At 40.1% G+C, this 20,944-nt stretch overlaps 1 protein-coding gene across 1 annotated transcript in view; it reads left to right on the top strand.

The window, feature by feature from the left end:
- Nucleotides 1-20,944, top strand: part of DNAH3 (dynein axonemal heavy chain 3) — a 211,421-nt gene that overhangs the window by 26,406 nt on the left and 164,071 nt on the right. The window contains exons 11-19 of the mRNA XM_049788146.1: nt 1,915-2,057; nt 3,453-3,558; nt 3,744-3,922; nt 6,655-6,839; nt 8,816-8,939; nt 11,685-11,838; nt 12,967-13,111; nt 13,779-13,990; nt 16,893-16,984. Coding sequence (XP_049644103.1) covers nt 1,915-2,057; nt 3,453-3,558; nt 3,744-3,922; nt 6,655-6,839; nt 8,816-8,939; nt 11,685-11,838; nt 12,967-13,111; nt 13,779-13,990; nt 16,893-16,984 — 1,340 coding nt within the window. The remainder of the gene's footprint in view (nt 1-1,914; nt 2,058-3,452; nt 3,559-3,743; nt 3,923-6,654; nt 6,840-8,815; nt 8,940-11,684; nt 11,839-12,966; nt 13,112-13,778; nt 13,991-16,892; nt 16,985-20,944) is intronic.

The following is a 20,944-nucleotide window of genomic DNA, read 5'->3' as shown; positions in this document are numbered from 1 at the left end:
CAAAGTAATTATTAGAAAATATTCATCTAAGCAAAGCAAAATCAAAGGGGAAAAACAAACCAGAGAAATGCAAATGCTTTAATACTGACTAAAATTAAAAGGGGTGAAAGAGAGGCACAAATAAAATGAAGCTGGATTAAAACAAGTATTTTTTCAAAAAAATTTTTCAAAACTAAAAATCCAAAGCAGATTTTATTTATTTATTTTGTTTGAGAACCATAGTCAACTATTCTGAGGACTTAATCCTAGTCTTGTGCTCAGGAATCACTCCTAGCTGTACTTAGGGACCAAATAAGGGACTAAAGATTGAACCTAGGTCAGTAGCATGCAAAGTCCCTTATCCACCGTATATATCTTCAGTCCTGTAATATCTTCAATCTCCAAGGCAAAATTTATGTCAACATCACCAGCCTTATGAATGTGCTGCGTTCAGATCCAGAGGTAGATGTAGAAATAACATTTGAGAGCAAACTTGACAGTTCTCTCCTAGGTGGGAGCTCTCCCATAAAGTGCCAGCAAAATGCCAATATCAAAACTCTGGGCAGTTGTAAAAACCAAGATTTGATGATTCAAGGATTTGGGAATCAGAGAGTCACAGGAATAGGCAGAAAACAACATAATACCTGAAACAACACTGTTGTTCTCAACTGCTCTGCTCAGGGTTATTTATAGACTGCAGAGCCTGGGAAAAACAACCATCAAGGCAACAGAAATGGTTTCTTTCCTTTTTTTTTTTTTTTTCAATCTTTTTTTTTTTTCTGGGGCCTTCTTGAAATGGAGTGGACAGATTTTCTCCACGCCCCACATCTTGAAACTGGAAGGCCCACCAACCCCCACCAACACCCGATGTCTTTTGACCGAGAAATGCCCACCCAGCTCAACAACTAATCTCGAAAAAAACATGATGCTGCCGAATCATCCATCCCAGGGAGACTGGCCTGGGCCTCATGAGAATTCTAGGGCCTTCTCAGAATAGGGACGGGCAGATTTCCCTTTCTGCCTGAAGGGGCAGCAGCAGCACAGAGTCACACACCCGTCGCCCTGGAGCATAGAAACAACCCAGCACCACAGTTTATCTCCCAAAGAATGCCAAGTAGCCAGATGGTCCCAGGTGGAACTGTCTGAACTGACAACTCTCAGAGTTCCTTCTTTTGTTTGAAGATCCTACCCACTTGTGATATGTTGCATGGCCTGGATGTATCTTTCAGTGGTGCTGCCCTAGACCTCCTTATCTGAGAAAGTCAAGTGAGCTGCAAGCAGAGAGTTTCACCTCCTAATACTGGGATTCCTGGAGGCCTCACTAAGAACAATAGACTTGAAATCAGAAAAGATCTGAAAGACAGTCATTCACCCAGATAGAAAGGAGAGAGAGTAGAGTTAGAGGCGGCAGCAAGGTGATCCCAAAACTATCTTATGGAGGTAAGGCGTTTGCCTTTCATGCAGAAGGTCATTGGTTTGAAAGATAGCATTTGCTTTCCATGCAGAAGGAAGGTGGTTCAAATTCCCGCATCCCGTATGGTCCGCAATGCCTGCTAGGGGCAATTTCTGAGCGTAGAGCCAGGAGTAACCCCTGAGCGATGCCGGGTATGACCCAAAAACCAAAAAATAATAATAATAATAATAATAATAATAATAATAATAATAAAAAGACAGCTGGTATCATTGGAAATAACTCCATTTTAGGAAAGAACTTTTTATTGACGGGGTCACACTTGGCAGTGCCAATGTTCTATTCCTGATTTAAGCTCAGGAATTGCTCCTAGTGGTGCCCAGGGGACCATGTGGTACTACAGATCAAACCCAGAGCCTCCTGCATGCACTCCAGCTCGTTGCAGGTAAGTTTGCATTTTGGTACAGCATCTTTTGTCTTGAAGATGTCCTTCAACAACTCCAAAAGTATTTTTTATTCTTTAGGTGGAAGCTGTCCTGTTCCCCGAATTGAAAAGTTCAAGAAGTGATCTGACTCTTAGAACTGTTAACCCTGAAGAAAGTCTGGTTTCTGACTTGGTGAATCAAACTTACGAAATATTTCAGAAAAATCAAGTTGGTCCATACAAGTAAGCTGATTTAGTTGTATCTTGGATTTTTGGTTACCGCTTTCAAGTTCTTGACTGTCATCAATCATCAATACCTGTTCCCATACCTGAATAAATTAAAATAAAGATGTCAAAATTTACTTCTCCCCAATATACAAAAGAAAAAAACTTGTTGTTTTCTAATGTTATCATAGAAAAGAAATAGAACAGTAATTGAATTCAAATTCAATTACAAGTTTGAATCCTTCACCTGAAATTCATGGGGAAATGGGTTTTGGTACTAGGAAGCCATCGTTCATACTGGAGCCATAGTTTAGCAGGTAGGGCACTTGCCTTGCACACAACTGACCCAGGTTTCATCCTTGGCATCCTATATGAGGCCATGAGCAATACCAGGAGTGAATCCTGAGTGCTAAACTAGAAGTAAATCCTGATCATAGCTGGGCAGAGCCCCAAAAATAAACAAAAAATTTTATCTGGCTAAGAACTACTGATAAGTTTAGTCCAAGAATTGTTCTTTTACTTGGAAACCTTATTCTGGTGAATCTGATTTGCAGAATGCTACTGAAGTGCCTGTTTTACCTATTCATGAATGTTGCATGAACTTTTGGGACTGACATTCCAAGAGCCTTCTTGAATTAGACCCACAGTTCCCACAAAGTTAATGTTACTCACTCCATTTTATCTAAATTTTAATTAAAACCCACTTCAAGATAAAGTATCCTACATTTATCCTCCAATTGAAGAAAATCTGTCCAGCCATGTATGCTCTATTTTGGGAAGGTGGAATGGTGTCACATCTTGTGTTGCTCAGGGTTTACTCCTGGCAGGAGTGCTTATTGTGCTTAGCAATCACACCTGGCAGACTCAGGGGACCATGTGTACTATCCTACCTGTTGTACTAGAGCTTCAGCCCCTATCCAGACATTTTTTTTGCCTGATCTGATAACAAATAAATTACATTTATTTAATATTATGTACATATATGTGTATATTATGTATTCACTAGTTCAAATTTTTCACCTTGACATATAAACAAAGATTTTTAGAGATAGAAAAGGGGATATAAACAGATGTTTAATATATGTCCACTATATTTCAGGCAATCCATTTCCTATACTTTTTAAACAGTTAAGCTTTACAACAATTTTATGAGGTTCTCTCATTACCACCTAAAGACACTGATCTTTGGAAAGGAAAAATATCTTGTCTAACTTCACTCAACTGTAAAATCACAAAATTGAGATTCAAGGCCAAGACTGTAATATTCTCAGTTCACATGCTTAGTGCTACATGCTACTTCTCTTTCCTGTATTGGGCTAATTCCTTTCCTATCATTTCTGAATTTGCCATTATGACTTATATAATTTGATGATCTTTATTTGTATACTTACTTTCTTTTCTTTAACATGGAAGATACTTAAATGTATACAAAGAATATGATGACTTATTGGATAATATGGCAGAGCAAAACATCACTGAATTCCTGAAAGAACAACATGAAATTGAGGATTTTGTGATGGTAGGCAATGCTACTTGATGTTTTATATCTTTTATATCTTGATAACTTGTGTTACAATCTAATGAATAATCTACATAGACTATGTTGCTAGAATCAATATTGTGTGCAACATTGGACTAGATTAGTCTCATGAGGATGGGAACAAAAAAGGTCAATTAAGCTACTGAGTATGTTTCTTTCTACAGAGCATAAAAAACATTAAAATGCGAAGAAATAAAATTGCGTCCATGCACATTACTGTGCCTTTGGCCATGTTCTGCCTTGATGCTATGACCCTAAATTATGAACTCTGTGAGAGAGCCGAAAATCTTAAGGACCGTCTGATACAGTTCCAAGTAGACATTAATCGTGACACCAATACCAGGTAACATTATTGCATGCACAGAAAGAGCAGTGTTGTGTGGCACAGAGGCAGAAAGGATGGAAAAGCCCAAACTTGCACCTTCCAGCAATGACCAGGCAGGGTTCACATTGGTTTTGTCCTCCAATAAAGGATGACAGGAAATTCAGGTACTGCTAGTTTAGTAGTAGGGAGATGGACTTGAAGTAGATGAATTCATCACCAGGTTCATCTCTAACCCTTCAGCCTTTGTTCCCTTTCTGGCAGCTTCAGAATGCTTCACATGCTGCTTTATGTTTGTCAGTGTGAGGTCACAACCTCTCTTGGGCCATTCAGCACACACAGAGTCAGTGTGCTTGCAGATACTTGTCATAGCCTTTCCTGTTTTCTCTACTGTACAGGTCCGGTTTCCTGTTCTTCAGTCTTAAGAACCAATTGCATAACTGATGAGTATTTACTAGTGACTAAATTAACTAAGCTATAATATTAAGTCATTTTGAGTTAAAGGAAACTGATTAAAGTAGAAAAGGGAGTAGGGTATAAAAGCTAGGATGTAACCCCCACTTAGCTTTCTTCTGTGTTGTTTCCATTCTCTGACAGGCTCTTCTTAGATGGATAGGCCTCAGCAGGTCCAAGTTGCCATCCAACTAAGGCTTCCTTTTTGTTGTTTTGTTGTGTTTTTTTTTTTGATTGTTTGGTTTTTGGGCCACACCCAGCAGCATTCAAAGATTACTCCTGACTCTTCACTCAGAAATTGCCCCTGGCAGGCTCAGGGGATCATATGGGATGCTGGGAATAGAATCCAAGGTTCATCCTGGATTGGCATTTGCAAGGCAAATGCTCTACTGCTGTATTATCACTTTGACCACCTACTAAGATTCCCATTGGAAACTTTCCAGTCGTTTTTATTTCACTATCCGTTGGGTACTGGATTAATGTGGTTGATCTTTCTCAAGATCAATCTTGAGCAAAACATTACCAAGAGGTTGAATAGATCTGGGTGGTATTCCAATCTCTGGGGGCTATCATTCCTACTCAAACCATGTGAATTTAGAAAACCTGTGGGGGATTTGGGTTTTGGTAACCAAAAGAAGAAATTGATGCTACATACTTAGGATAGTACCAATCTGTTGTTTGAATGTGTCTTTGACTCAAGATGTAGCAAAACACGGTGATGGTTTACTTTTCCTTGGCTTGTTTCTTTTGTTTTTGAACCGTACCAGCAGGTCATCAGGGGTTACCCATGGCTTTGCACCCAAGAGTCACTCTTGGTGGTGCTCAGGGGACTGCATACAGTGTCAGGGATAGAACTTGAGCCAGCTATATGCAAAGCAAGTGCTCTATATACTGTTACTGCTTTAGTCCCAAATCCTTGTTTTATTCTAAGTATGGACCTTACCCATGGGAATTAAGGTGGTATATTGTTAAGAATATGAGCTGTGAGGCCAGAAAGATAGTACAGAGGTTATAATACTTTTTTGTTTGTTTGTTTGTTTTGGGGTCACACCCATCTGCACTCAGGGGTTACTCCTGGCTCTGAGCTCAGAAGTCACTCCTGGCAGGCTCGGGGGACCATATGGGATGCAGGGATTTGAACAGAGATTGTCCTGTTTTGGCTGCATGCAAGGCAAACGCCTTACCACTGTGCTATCACTCCAGCCCTCCATGATATTTTCTTATAGGAGATTGGTCCAGGCCCATTTCCCATCACCACTTATTACTCCTGCACTTACAGGTGTGATCCCCAAGCACAGAGCCATTTGCTGTGCTTCCCTAAGTGCCACAGAGTACAGTCCCACTCCCTTCCCCAGTCCCTGTGACAAAGTAAACCAGGAAAAACAACAACACTCAAGAAGAATGTAATCTTTGGAGAGCTAGCAAGATAGTTTAGGTGGTAATTTTTATGAGGCTCTGAGTTTAGGGTTATGGGGAGGGTTTTTGTTTTCTTATATTGGGCTATATCTGGTGCTGCTCAGGGCTAACTCCTGGAATCATTCCATGCCATGCTTTGAAGACTATATTGGATGCTGGGGAAAGAATTCAGATTAGCAATGGATAAGACAAAGTGCCCTATCCACTATACTATTGCTCCAGCCCCTATAAATAAAATGTTTTAATAGGAATATTAATTCAGATCTGGCTTCTGACACCTACACATCATGTTGCTTTAGAATAATTACTCAGCTTCACTTTTTCCTATTATAAAATATCTAAAAATAATCCCTACCTCTCAGGGTTATTGGGAAGATTAAATGAATTATTATACTTATTATACTTAAGTGAATAGAAGAGTACAGAGGGGGCCGGAGAGAGCATAGAGGTAAGGCATTTGCCTTGCATGCAGAAGGTTGGTGGTTTGAATCCCCGCATCCCATAAGGTCCCCCGTGCCTTCCAGGGATGATTTCTGAGCATATAGCCAGGAGTAACCCCTGAGGGCTGCCGGGTTTGATCCCAAAACAAAACAAAACAGAAAGAAGAGTACAGAGCACATAATCAGGACATAATATGTTAGATATGATTGCTATTGCTATTATTATTATATTATAATATAATATATATAATATATAATATTATATATTATTCCTGAAATATTGCATGCCTATGAATATCAGCCATCAAGGACTTGAAACAAGTAAAATTAGAAACCTTTTCTTAGTCTCTCAATAGGAATCATTTAACATAATAAGTCTTAGGAGACAGTTCTATTAAACAATGATGATGCTGATGGTAGTGATGGCTCTTTTCATTTCTGTAGCATTTGTAATCAGTACAGCACCATTGCAGATAAAGTCAGTGAGGTTCCTTCTAACACTGAGGAGCTGGTCCAGCTCATTGCATTCTTAAAGAAATCCAGCAATGTCACTGTCTTTAAGCTCAGGAAACAGCTTAAAGATGCAGTCGAACGACTAGAGTTCCTGATGGACTATGCAGATTTGCCTCGTAAGTTCAATGTCATATATGATGTCATAGATGCATGTGTGTATTCTCTATTGGAACAGATATATAGAATAAGGAGTCAGTGAAGAAAGGAGAATTAGCAACTCTATAGCTAATTATCAATATCAGGAGATCTACTTATCAAATGTCTCCTATACCTTGGAAGCAGTAATTCTATACTCTTATCTCCAAGAATTCAAATCACAGGGAATCTTGTTTGACAAAAAGAATAAAAATCAGGGTTGGAGCAATAGCACAACTTAAGGGCATTTGCCTTGCATGCGGCCAACACAGCATGAACCCTGATTCTATTCCTGGTATCCCATACGGTTCCCCAAGCCTGCCAGGAATGACTTCTGAGCCCAGATCCAGTAGTAACCCCTGAGTATCACTGGACTGTGACCCATAAACAAACAAACAAACAAATAAACATCTAAAAACTTGACTAAGCCCTCATTGCCTGGCTTGGTATCTTGTGCCTGATATTTCTGGAAAATGACTTGCAAATACAGATTTCCTTTTTATAAATAGATATCCTTTACCTATACTCTTAACACTGAGATCAGAGAACTTTCCTTCTGGCCCTGGCATATGTTATAAATAAAGAAACATCCAGAACCCTTTCACATCAAATTGGAATTTTGTAAGGACCAGGTTCTAAAGTCAATAAAATTTCTATAAGTCAAACTTCAGAGCATTTTTATCTCTAGAAATAACTGTGAATTGCCTGGTACTTACAATATGTCATATGGGAAAGGGACATGAGAGTAGGAGTGTAAAGTTATCCCTTTATTTAACCATTCGCACATATCTGATCTATGTCCTTGACCATGTAAATTCTGACCCTCTTATTCTGGCCTCTACTTTATAAATCATCAAGGGTCCGACTGGGGGCCGCAGGAAGCAAAGTAGGGATGATCCTTGAGTGCAAAGTCAGTAGTAAGCCTTGAACATTGGGTGTGTGTGACCCAAACAACTAAAACAAAACAAAACAAAAAAACATTCCTCTAGGGCAGGGCCACAAAATGTTGTACGGAGGGCCGCAAATGGCCCGTGGGCCACGAGTTTGAGACCCCTGAAAGGGAACCTTGAACTTTTTTCTTTTTTGGACCACACCTGGTAATGCTCAGAGGTTACTCCTGACTTTGCACTCAGGAATCAGTCCTGGCAGAGTTCAGGGGACCACTCAGATGCCAGGGATTGAACTCAGATTGACCAGCACACTGAATCCAGCACTCTTCCTGCTATTATAACTTCTTCAGCCCAATTGAGACATTTAATTCATCAGAGCTATGAGATGGACAGAATCTCTGGCACTGATATTATTAGTATCAGTTCACCAAAAGGGAAACCAAGGCAGAGCTTTGATGAAATAGTTTATAGAGCAGAACCAGAACTTTTTACTTAGGTTTCTGTTCAGTTGAGACCTTATCTGGAAAGGAAATGAAACACAACAGTTAGAACATAGTCTTTCTTTTTTTTGTTTTTTGTTTGTTTGGTTTTGGGGCCATACCCTGCGGTGCTCAGGGGTTACTCCTGGCTGTCTGCTCAGAAATAGCTCCTGGCAGGCACGGGGGACCATATGGGACACCGGGATTCGAACCAACCACCTTTGGTCCTGGATCAGCTGCTTGCAAGGCAAACGCCGCTGTGCTATCTCTCCGGACCCAGAAAATAGTCTTTCTTGTTCATTGGTCTGGAGTTGAATTATGTTCTGCTACTTTCTAACAATGTGACTTTGACTGAAGATTTTTGATTTACAACTGTAAAAAAAAAAGAAAAAGGCATAAAATCATTTTCCTTCTAGCCTGGCTCTTGGTAAATACTGGGTAAATGCTAGGTTTTCATACATATTTGGCCTCTTTATTCATTGCCACCTCACCTTTGTTTCTGTTCACCTCTTACTCTGCTAAATTAATTCTCTATGTGTTGACGTGTGCTGAACAGTGTCCTGGAACTGACTGGTATGTGTTTTACAGAAGAGGATATCAAACTGAACAGCACTTTGTTCCTATGGCCAGACCAGATTGAAGATGTATTTGAAAGCAGTCAAGCCTTACTTCTTGGCAAGAGGGATCAGGCAGAGCTAGACCTCATTAAAAGGTACAGAGAAAGATTGTGCTGGAAATGATATTGGATTATATATGTGTTACATTAGGGCCTGGGATGTAGCTCAGTGGTAGAGTACTTGTCCTACATGTTTTGAGAGAAAGGAATGAATGATAAAGAGAGAGAGAGAGAATAATGTGCTACAAATTCTTGCTTTTGTTATGAATGAGTACTGGCATCCACTAGCACATAAGCCATGGTTATTTGTTTTCCAAGGGATGTTCTTTTTATTTTTTTTTTTTTTTTTTTTTTTTTTATTTTTTTATTTTTTTTTTTTGGTTTTTGGGCCACACCCGGTAACGCTCAGGGGTTACTCCTGGCTATGCGCTCAGAAGTTGCTCCTGGCTTGGGGGACCATATGGGACACCGGGGGATCGAACCGCGGTCCGTCCAAGGCTAGCGCAGGCAAGGCAGGCACCTTACCTTTAGCGCCACCGCCCGGCCCGGATGTTCTTTTTAAACCTGCTTTCCTGTCATGACACATGCTAATGCATTCCTTCCCTACCTTGAACAAGAAAAATTTAGCAATTCAAAAACAAAAGGGCAAAAATTGTGGCATGTAATAATGGCCTCAGAATAATAGTAACAACAAAATAACTTTTAGATTGTAGACTTTAGATCTGGGAGATATCAGGATAGGAATAGAAGAAAAAGTAGGAGGCTGGAAAATGCCCATTTTGTACCTAGTTTTAGTTAGTGTTAACAATGTTCTCATAATTTATATATTTATTATCTGCCCATTTAACCAATACTTATTATGTTTTACTATGAGCAATGCTCTATTCTGGACATATGTATTGGACTGTTAATAAAGATTTTAATCCAGGGATTAAAGAGACAGTAGAGAGGGTAAGGCACTTGCCTTGAAAATACCAACCTGTTTTCAATACCTGTCACCACATGTGGCCCCCTGAGCTTGGTCAGGAGTGATCCTTGAGCACTGCTGAGTGGTTTCAGTTCATTTGGTCCTCTAAGCACTTCAGGAAGCTGCCTACAAACAGCACACCAAAAATAGCCCCCGAGCCCACTATGTGTGAACCAAGAAAGCCAGAATCTAAACAAAGAAAATAAAAAATCAACCACTGAAAATTAACTATTGCATATTTTTAAAGAAAAAGGACGTTTAAACTACCATAACAAAATTAAGCATTCTTAATAAAATAGTCAAAGTTAGATTATGTTGTAATAACTGTTCTCAACAGCAAATTTTCTTATTTGTTCCATGATTATTATTTATTTCTTTTTTGTGGGGGGCACACCCGATGATGCTCAGGGGTTATTCCTGGCTATGTGCTTCTGGCTTGGGGGACCTTATGGGAAACCAGGGGATCAAACCGCGGTCCATCCTAGGCTAGCACGGGCAAGGCAGACGCCTTACCCCTTGTGCCACCGCTCTGGCCCCTGATATTATTTCTTGACACACTCTTCGAAGAGATAGAAGAATATATAAATAAGGAATTAAGAATAAAGAAAGAGGGGCCGGAGAGATAGCATGGAGGTAGGGCGTTTGCCTTGCTTGCAGAAAAACGGTGGTTCAAATCCCGGCATCCCATATGGTTCCCCTGTGCCTGCCAGGAGCAATTTCTGAGCATAGAGCCAGGAGTAACCACTGAGCACAGCCAGATGTGACCCAAAAACCATATATATATAGGGTTTACATTCCAGTAGATGAGAGCAAACCCATAGATATGTTTATATATCAATCTCAATTCTGAGAATTTTTCAGATACTAGCTTCTTATTGTTATTTGTGAATCCTTCCAAGTAGTACTCAGGAGGTCCAGGACCCTCTCCCAGACATTCTTGGCCACCAGGCTGACTATTCAATCTGAGATTTCTAGAGGTGACATATAAGTGACCTGTAGTGTTCAGGACAGCACCACGTGATGTTTAAGGAACCTTGTGGTGCTGGGATTGAACTTGAATCAGTTGTATACAAGGCCTACTCCTTAACTCCTGTTCTACTCCTTTTGCTTCTGTGAGCTTTTCGATATTGAATTAGGTACCTTTACACATCATCGTATTATATATCTGGGTATAGAAAGGTTAAGTGACTGGCCCAGCTGTCATATCTATTAAAGAAGGATGAACTAAACATGCCTAGCTCCAGAATCTATCCACTTACTATATTGTACCTCATTAAGAAAAAGGAGAAGTAAATTTTAAATCTCTTTGTCTGAACATCTGAAAATGTCTTTGTGATTAATCAAGTTAAAATAATCTTTCGTTTCCAATTGCTAGTCACTCACTCTACTTTAGAGCATTTATCACTAGCAAAACTGTCTTATTTGGGAGCCACTTATAGTGAGTAAGGTGCTTCTCTGCATTGGATTTGGGTTCAATTCCCAACACTATATATGGTCCCCAAGCACTACCAGGAAAGATCCTGAATACAGAGCCAGGAGTAAGTCCTGGGCATATCCAGGTATGTGTGGTTCAAAATCCCAACATATATATATATATGTATAATTTTATTTATATATAAATTAATTTATATATAATCCATTTAGGATATATAAGACCATTTATGCACACATACATGAAACAGTAGGGCCACTATAGAGCCATTTCTGGGAAGTGGGTATGGGATTATAGATATTGGATGGATGCATAAATATAGGTAGGTAAAATTTGTGGTATCTGAATATAAATTCTCCCAATGCATTGATGGTAAATGCTGATACTTTAAAAAAGCATCAAATGGAAAGTCCAAATATAATTAAGTTGTCCTTACTTCTAGGTGCTTAGATTATGAGTCAAGACTGGAGGGATATAGCAAGGAACTGGATGGCTTTAGGAAACGTGAAGTGATGACTACAGAAGAAATGAAGAACAATGTTGAAAAGCTTAGTGAACTGTCAAAGAACCTAGATCAGGCGCTGACGGAATTTGAGGTTTGGAGGCTTGTGATTGAGATGAAAGTCTGACTCAACTGCTTTCTTGTTTTGGTCCTCAATTTTTTTATTTTACATATCACATTTCAGAAGGACAGTGGTGTGGATTCATTACTCTTCCATACTCATACATGATACCAGATACTTTAAGTCACTGAATACACAAAGAAGAAATTATAACAGATTAATTTCTCACCTATAATGCATTTATTACTTACTTGACAATATGAAAGGAAATATCACTTTAAGATAATAAAAAAATCAGGGGCCAGTAAGGTGGCGCTATAGGTAAGGTGTCTGCCTTGCAAGCGCTAGCGTAGGACTTACCGAGGTTCGATCCCCCAGTGTCCCATATGGTCCCCCCAAGCCAGGGGCGATTTCTGAGCGCGTAGCCAGGAGTAACCCCTGAGCGTCAAACGGGTGTGGCCCAAAAATCAAAAAAAAAAAAAGATAATAAAAAAAATCTTTGGGGAGGCACTGCTACTATCCTCATTTATTTCTACTTAAAATAAAGGAAAGTAAACCTGGAAAAACTAAATAAAATGTCCTAAAAATAACTAGTAAGGTCTTTAACTTTTGGGGGTGGTTTGAGGCCAAACCAAGTGATGCTCAGGAGTTACTCTTACTTCTGTACTCAGGAATTTCTCCTAGCTCTGCACTCAGGAATTTCTCCTGGTAGTGCTTGGGGGACCATATGGGATGCCAGGATTTGAACCCAGGTCAGTCATACGCAAGGCAAACACCCTATCTGCTGTACCTTTGGCCCCAAAGTAAGTTCTTTAATTTGTTTAAGCTTTATCTTAAATTTTTTTAAGAAGGTGACAGCATATTAATAACTAAAGCACATATAAAAGCCGAAAATGGGGAGAACTGTAACTGGTACTGTGGTAACAAAGAGGGTGGATCAAATAGAAAATTATCTTTCAACCTTTATCTCAACCATCATGGTCTTGGAGACCAGAGAGGGCTCTCCTCACTTGTATCCATGTCCTATTTCCCTCACTTTCTCTCCAGAAGAATTGGCACCTTTATCTATTTGGTTTTCAAAGCACTGCAAAATTTGTCATGGTAACTTTGAGTTAGAGAACAACTTACCCATAAATCTTGTCCATATTTTTTGCTCTGCAGCTAATCAATAAAGAAGAGGAGCTATTGGAAAAGGAGAAAAGTACCTTCCCTCTTCTGCAAACTTTGATGACCAACAAAGTACCTTATGAGCAACTTTGGGTGACAGCCTATGATTTTAGCACCAAGTCAGAGGAGTGGATGAATGGTAAGCCCCTGTCCCACTCTTTTGGGACAGGAAGAGATAGAGTAATGAATGTTTTTTAAAAATAATTTTTAAATGTCTTAAAACTTAAAACTGAAGATATAGCACAACAGGTAGGGCATGTGCCTTACATGCAGCTGATCCAGTTTGATTCCTGGCATCCCATAACATTTCTCAAGCACTGCCAGGAATGATTCATGAGCACAGAGCCAGGAGTAACCCCTGAGTACTGCTAGGTGTAGCCCAAAAACACTCGAAAAAAATGTTTAGCAGAACTCCCATATCACCATTCACTCAGAATTCCCACTTAATATTTCACAAAATTTCTGTTATAGTTTGTAACACTCTAATATATAATACAAAAACCATACTAAAAATTCCCTAACCTTGCTTGCATTATATACCCAAAATGATATTTTCTAGTTTACTTTCTGAATTTTCATATTTCCTTCGAGGTATCCATTTTTACCCCCATTTTACAAGTGATATTGTCAAAGCTTAAAAAAATTATTGTGCTCAAGTTTCCACTGGCTAAATTTCAGAGCCAAGCTCACTTCCAGAAGCTATGTTGACCCTATAAGTATACTGTGCAGGTACAGAAAATCCAAGATGTCTCGGACTGACATCTTCAAGGTCTAATGTTTCTCTCACCTTATGTTTTGTCTTTTAGGGCCCCTCTTTTTACTAAATGCAGATAAAATTGCAGAAGAAATTGGGAACATGTGGAGGACAATCTATAAATTAACCAAGGCTCTCACTGACATGCCTGCACCCAAGCGCTTAGCTGAGAATGTGAAAATTAAGATAGAAAAATTCAAGCAGCACCTCCCAATCCTCAGCATTTCCTGCAACCCAGGAATGAAGGAGCGGCATTGGCAGCAGGTGTCTATCGTTCCCGCACCCCAGAAACACTCCCCACTCAGCCAAACCAACCACTCCTGGGCCTGGGCACCCTTTGGAAGACAGGACATGACACTGGGAAGAGCTTTTTTTTGAGAGGAGAATCTATTTGAGTGAGGTCAAAGGGCAGCAAGAAAGGGAACAGGTAGAACAAGAAGACTGCCTCTCTACTGAGTGTCATTCTAGTCACTGGCCCTAAAGGTTCTACTGTCTTCTCTCCTAGAAAAATAGATAAGCATTCTAAAGCCAGGAGCGATTTCTAAGTGCATAGCCAGGAGTAACCCCTGAGCGTCACCAATTGTGGCCCCAAAGAAAAAGGCATTAAGCTACAGGGTCAGAGTGTCTTTGTTCCTTGACCTGTAACAAAAGAGAAACTTGCATTTATTCCTGGACATCCTAGCAATGCTACGGGAAATGTTATTCTCTAAGACCTCTGTTAAGAAACAAGTTGATGCTATTCTTTCAATCCCTTGAATCTATAAATAAGAATACTAAATATTCTCCTTAAAAATAGTTGGCATTTTTACAAACAACCAAGTGTGAGGGTGTTAAGAGTGTTATGAACATCTAGCAGGGGAAAAATAAATAGAAAAGACTCACTTTGCTTCTATCATCATCATACCCCCACGGTCTTTCAAGGGCCTTGAAACAGCTTGTCTGTTTCATTGGTTACTCAATGTGGAGGTGCTGAGGAGATTGGCCTTCTGTGATAGTCTTGGACAAAATGCCACTTTCTTTGTTTCTGTTTCCCTATGTGTACAGAAAAACTAATAATACTCTAGTACTTCCTCATCATATTGGGAAATAAAGTAAGTTCATAAAGCTCTCCAAACAGAGCCTACTACATAGTAAGTCAGCTCTCCAGCAATAATATGTTATGTTTGTCATTTGACTGACCATTTATTTCTCAGCGTCTTCTCAGAATCCAAATTGGAAGCCATTTAATTCAACTAACTTGCATCTTCCTTCACTCCTGTAATGCTTTTTGAAGCTTACCAAAATACCAGTCCCCAGGAACTTAAGGCTAAAGAAAAACTGACAGGATATTCATCTTACAATGACATTCTATATTCCTCAACTTTTTTTGGGGGGGGTTGTTTTGTTTTTTTATATTTTGGGCCACACCCGTTTGATGCTCAGGGGTTACTCCTGGCTAAGCACTCAGAAATTGTCCCTGGCTTGGGGGGACTATATGGGACGCCGGGGGATTGAACCACGGTCCTTCCTTGGCTAGTGCTTGCAAGGCAGACACCTTACCTCTAGCGCCACCTCACCAGCCCCGACATTCTTTTTTTTTTTTTTTTTGGTTTTGGGGCCACACCCGGTAACGCTCAGGGGTTACTCGTGGCTATGCGCTCAGAAGTTGCTCCTGGCTTGGGGGACCATATGGGACACCGGGGGATCGTCCAAGGCTAGCGCAGGCAAGGCAGGCGCACCTTACCTTTAGCGCCACCGCCCGGCCCCAGCCCCGACATTCTTTATTCCTTTTGGGGATTCATGGAGAGGAAAAGTGAAGTGGGCAGTATGTGAGGCTTTCCACCTTAGCCTCCCTTCTCTTTTCATTCACAATCCACAAACTGCCTATGCTTATGCCCCAAATCTATCAAAGATACTACTTAAGGCCTTTCTTAGGCATATTTTCACTTTAAAGCTAAGTTTGAATAGTATTTACACCAAAGGAATGGGCACCAAAAATGTTTATGTTTCCAACAAGTTAGTACATTAGGATAAAAAGGAAGATATTAAGGGGCCAGAGCGATGGTGCAGTGGTAGGGTGTTTGCCTTGCACACAGCTGACCTAGGATGGACTATGCTTCTATCCCCCAGCGTCCCATATGGTCTCCCAAGCCAGGAACGATTTTTTTTCCGGCCACACCCGTTTGATGCTCAGAGGTTACTCCTGGCTAAGCACTCAGAAATCGCCCCTGGCTTGGGGGCACCATATGGGAAGCCGGGGATAGAACCATAGTCCTTCCTTGGCTAGCGCTTGCAAGGCAGACACCTTACCTCTAGTGCCACCTCGCCAGCCCCCAAAAAACCAACCAGCTAATTTCTTTTTTTTTTTTTTTTTTGGTTTTTGGTTTTTGGGCCACACCCGGTGATGCTCAGGGGTACTCCTGGCTGCGTTCAGAAGTCGCTCCTGGCTTGGGGAACCATGCGGGACACCGGGGATCTAACCACGGTCCGTCCTAGGCTAGCGCAGGCAAGGCCGGCACCTTACCTCTAGCGCCACCAGCGCCAGGAACGATTTCTAAGCGCATATCCAGGAGTAACCCCTGAGCATCACCGGTGTGGCCCAAAATAAAAAAAAATAAAGGAAGATATTAAGAGTGGAGCCCTAGCCCTTTCTCAACATCCTCAGGTAACAGAACTATGGGTGTCTGTTTCACATACTCATATCTTTCTAGTACTTTTTTTAGAGACATTTTTGTAGCTTGTGTCATTGGCCAGACTTTACCCTAGATCCTGGAAGTCTAAAACAAACTAAAGTCCATCCCAACCCTCTTACGCTTGAGGGGAAGAAAAGTACCCTGTAATCAGAAAGAATTCAGTATGAGCACTAAGTCACCTCTGAAACACTTACATTTGTACTTTCCCATTTGATAATCTCTAAATATATTCAGTTATTTAATTGAATTAAATTTTAAATTCAGGAGTGGTAGTACAGAAAGTAGGGTACTTGCTTTGCATGATGAAAACCTGAGTTTGATCCCCTGCATCCCAAGTCCACCAGAAATGACCCCTGGTATGTTTGACCCCAGCTGGGTGTCACCCAAAACCAAATAAATTTTACAATCTAGGACATTTCCATCATGCAAAAAGTTTAGCAGATGAAGCTACCATGACTTCTTCTCACTAGCTTGGTTTCCTCATTTTCTTGCAGATCAGTGAGATTGTCGGCTATGAAATAAAACCCACTGAAACCACTTGTCTCTCAAATATGCTGGAATTTGGATTTGGCAAATATGTTGACAAGTAAGCCTCCTCACTTCTTTTAGGAACTTTGTTTTAAATTTTTTAATAAATTTTTATCAGTAGAACATGTGTTTGCAATGCTACATAATTTCTGGAGACCAGAAAAATTTTTGCATTATAAGAATATTCATTATCTGATCAAATCCCTCTACTCATTCTTCCCTCCATGTCCCCTTCCCCTACGATAATTGCCATATTTTTAGTTATGTTTATTGTGTTTCCATTTTCTTGTAATTTACATTGCATATTTGAGTGAAATCACTCAGTAATTCTTTCTCTTTCTGACATTTACTTAGCATAATTAGCTCAATTTTCCTCCATATTGTCAGAAAAGGTTTCACTTATTTTTAATAACTGAGCAGTTCATTAAATGTATCAACCACATCTTTCCTGAGCTGTCATCTATGAATGGGCAGGTAGGTTGACCTCCTGTTTTGACATAGCCCAGGCTGCCATGAACATAGGTGCATACATCCTTTTGAATTACCTTTTGTGATCTTTTGGAAAATACCCAGGCATGATATTGCTGAATCACATGTATTTCTATTTTAAGTTTTAAAGGATCTGCCATATTTCAGGAGATTTTTGTTTCAGGTTTCTAAGTTTCCACATGATACAGGTAACTCCTATGAAGCTGTTGGGTTTTTTCCCCTTTTGTTAAAGTAATAAGTAGCCTCCACTTTAACAGACTGGTTAATGTTGAGGTTTTTATTTCAAGTTGCAGAATAGGTGATGGAATTTAACTAGAAAACTGAGTCATATTTTATTTCAAAGAAAAAATTTCAAAATTTTTATTCACTCCTGGCAGTACTCAGAAGACCAAATAGGGTATCATGATTTTTTTTTGGCGGGGGGGGGGGGGCCACACTCAGCAGTGCTCAGGGATTACTCCTGGCTATCTGCTCAGAAATCGCTCTTGGCAGGTACAGGGGACCATGTGGGGACGCCGGGATTCGAACCAACCACCTTAGGTCCTGGGTCGGCTGCTTGCAAGGCAAACGATGCTGTGCTCTCTCTCCAGCCCTGGGGTATCATGATTTAAATCTTGGTTACACACGTACAAGGCAAATGTCTAGCCTGCTCTGGCCATCAAAGAAAACATTAAAATTTTTCTCTAAACTGGCCTTCTCAGTGACTTCAAGCAAAAGCGTGTAAACTTTCTGGGTCTCAGTTTCCTCTCTAAGCAAACAAAAAAATATAGGCAAAAAGGCAAAAAAGAAACATCTCTTTGGTCTCTGGAACTTTATGAATAGTGATCAAATGAGAAATCTCTTTATTTTGTCTCCTTCTCCAAATATTCTTGAATTTTGTGGTGAGAATTTATGCTTGCTATTTTTACTTCCAGAGATTTCTGTCTCTCTTATCATTTCCTTCTGGATATTGGATAGAGAATATTGCATTTTTGAATAGAGAGGCTCAAGAAATTTTCTGTTAGGCAACTAGGTTCAGATTTAACAAAACATGAATGGTTTTCTTTCTTTCTTTCTTTCTCTCTCTCTTTCTTTCTTTCTCTCTCTCTTTCTTTCTTCTTTCTTCCTTTCTTTCTTTCTTTCTTTCTTTCCTTCTTTCTTTCCTTCTTTCTTTCCTTCTTTCTTTTCAGTTTTTGGGTCACACCCAACAAACTCTGGTTGGATCCCAAATACTGCATATGAAATCCTAAGCACCTGAGCACAGAGCCAGGAGTAAGCCCTGAGCATCTCTGGGGATAGCCCCAAACAAAACAAAACATATCTAGTAATTTTACTATTAATTTTATATCAAAGTAATATTTGTGAGGTACAATTAATCCAATATAATGAACTATTAAAGATTAATTTCACTGAACCATTTTATTTGTACAATTGTGGCTACTAGAAACTTTATTTTTAGATATTTCTTTATTTGTTTTGGGGATTATTTTGTTTCTGGACCATGCCTGGCAGTGCTCAGGGTTTCTTCATAACTCTGTACTCAGGACTCATGACTGGTGGTTATTTGTAGTGCCAACAGTCAAATCGGGGGCTGCCACATGGAAGACAAGAGCATTACTCATCTGAACTCAAAACTACTAGTAACTTTAAAATGACATTTGTGGGAGCCAGAGAGATAGCACAGTGGTAGGACATTTGCCTTGCACACAGCCGATTAAGGATGGATGGTGATTCAAATCCTGGTATCCCATATGGTTCTCCATGCCTGCCAGAAGTGATTTCTGAGTGAAGAGCCAGGAGTAATCCCTGAGTACTGCTGGGTGTGACCCCGAAACCAAATAACAACAACAACAACAATAATAATAATAATAATAATAATAATAATAATAATAATAAAGTGACATTTGTGGCTCACATCATTTGAATGAAAGCACAGTATCAAGGGATAAACTTCATGAATTACCAATGAATTCAATCTTTGCTTGTGCAATTATTTATATAATTATTAGTTATAAGACACTTTATAAGAATTTCATCTTATTTAATCATATCAACTTCCCACCCCACCTCCCATCTTATACAAACAACTGTTGACAGAACCTGAAATCTGTAAAGTGACTTGGCCATGGCCACACAGCAAGTCAGCACTGATATCAGCCTTTAAGACTCCTGTTGTGAGGGTCAGAGTGAAAGCACAGCAGATATGGTGTTTGCCTTGTACATGCCAACCTGGACTCAATACCTGGCATCCCATATGGCCCCCTGAGCCTTCAGGGAGTAACTTCTAAGTGGAGTAGCCCCTGAGTAACCCCTGAGCGCCACTAGGTTTGGCTCCTCTCCCCAAAAAAGACTTCTGTTGCCATAATCACCTGGACTGTTGCTTGCCCTTAATTATCCACTCTGTGAAAAATGTCTTGGTCATCTTCAAGAAAGCCTCATTTTCAATGATGACTTTGTTGCTGAGATCTTATTAGACATTATCTCTGTCTCCCCAAAGTCCCTGCTTGAGTTGCTTATTTTTTGTTTGTTTTGTTTTGTTTTTGACCCATACCCAGCAGTGTTCAGCAGTGTTACTCCTGGCTTTGCACTCCTAGCAGTGTACAAAGGGTTAGGGTTAGGGTTAGGGTACCATATGGGTACCATGGATAAAACCTGGGTTGGCCACACATAAGGCAAGCACCTTACCCTCTGTACTAGTGTACTTTATCACTTATCCATGAGTTGCTTAGATGAGCAGTCTCAGGTCTATTTAATTGGTGCTATTAGGTTGACCATAGGAGAATAATTCCATGGCTGCTTCTGGCAAAAGGATAGAGAATACACATAGTGAGGAGGAGGAGGAGGAGGAGGAGGAGGAAGAGGAGGAGGAGGAGGAGGAGGAGGAGGAGGAGGAGGAGGAGGAGGAGGAGGAGGAGGAGGAGGAGGAGGAGGAGGAGGAGGAGGAGGAGGAGGAGGAGGAGGAGGAGGAGGAAAGAAAATACCACAGCCGGTATCAGAGGAATTGCAACTACTAACTTGTGCATTTTAGCTTCAGATCCATCACTTCCCCTGGACTTCTGTTTTCTGACCTCTAAATATAGGCCTGATGTACAGGCAATTGTGTAATCTAGCATGTGCTGAATCGGAGAAAATAATCCTTCCTTTTTTTTCCCAAGCCCTTTGCATCCTAATTCTTGTAGTCACAGCTGGAATTAAAACCTAAATCTCAGGGTGAAACAAGAAGAAATTTGTCTTCAACTTCTCCTTTCCTCCCACTTTCAGTGGAACATAGAGACTGTAGATAGGTAGGTCCTTCCCAATAGGAAAACAGCCAATACTTTTTAAAGGATAGAGATGGTAAGAGAAGCAAAACTACCATACAAATAATTAAAAGGTCTGAGATCTCAATTAGAAACCAGAATGTGAAAAAGTTCTAAATGAAAGTTCTAAATAAAAATCTGAGCCAGATTAATAGGACAGCACATAAAACACTTTCTTTCATATGGTTGACCCTCATCAGATCCCTGGTATGTACCCACCTTTAGAAGCATTGCCAGGAATAATTCTTGAG

The sequence above is a fragment of the Suncus etruscus genome, chromosome 15 (assembly GCF_024139225.1).
Source record: "Suncus etruscus isolate mSunEtr1 chromosome 15, mSunEtr1.pri.cur, whole genome shotgun sequence".
NCBI lineage: Eukaryota > Metazoa > Chordata > Mammalia > Eulipotyphla > Soricidae > Suncus > Suncus etruscus.
This window is presented reverse-complemented; position numbering and strand designations above follow the sequence as displayed.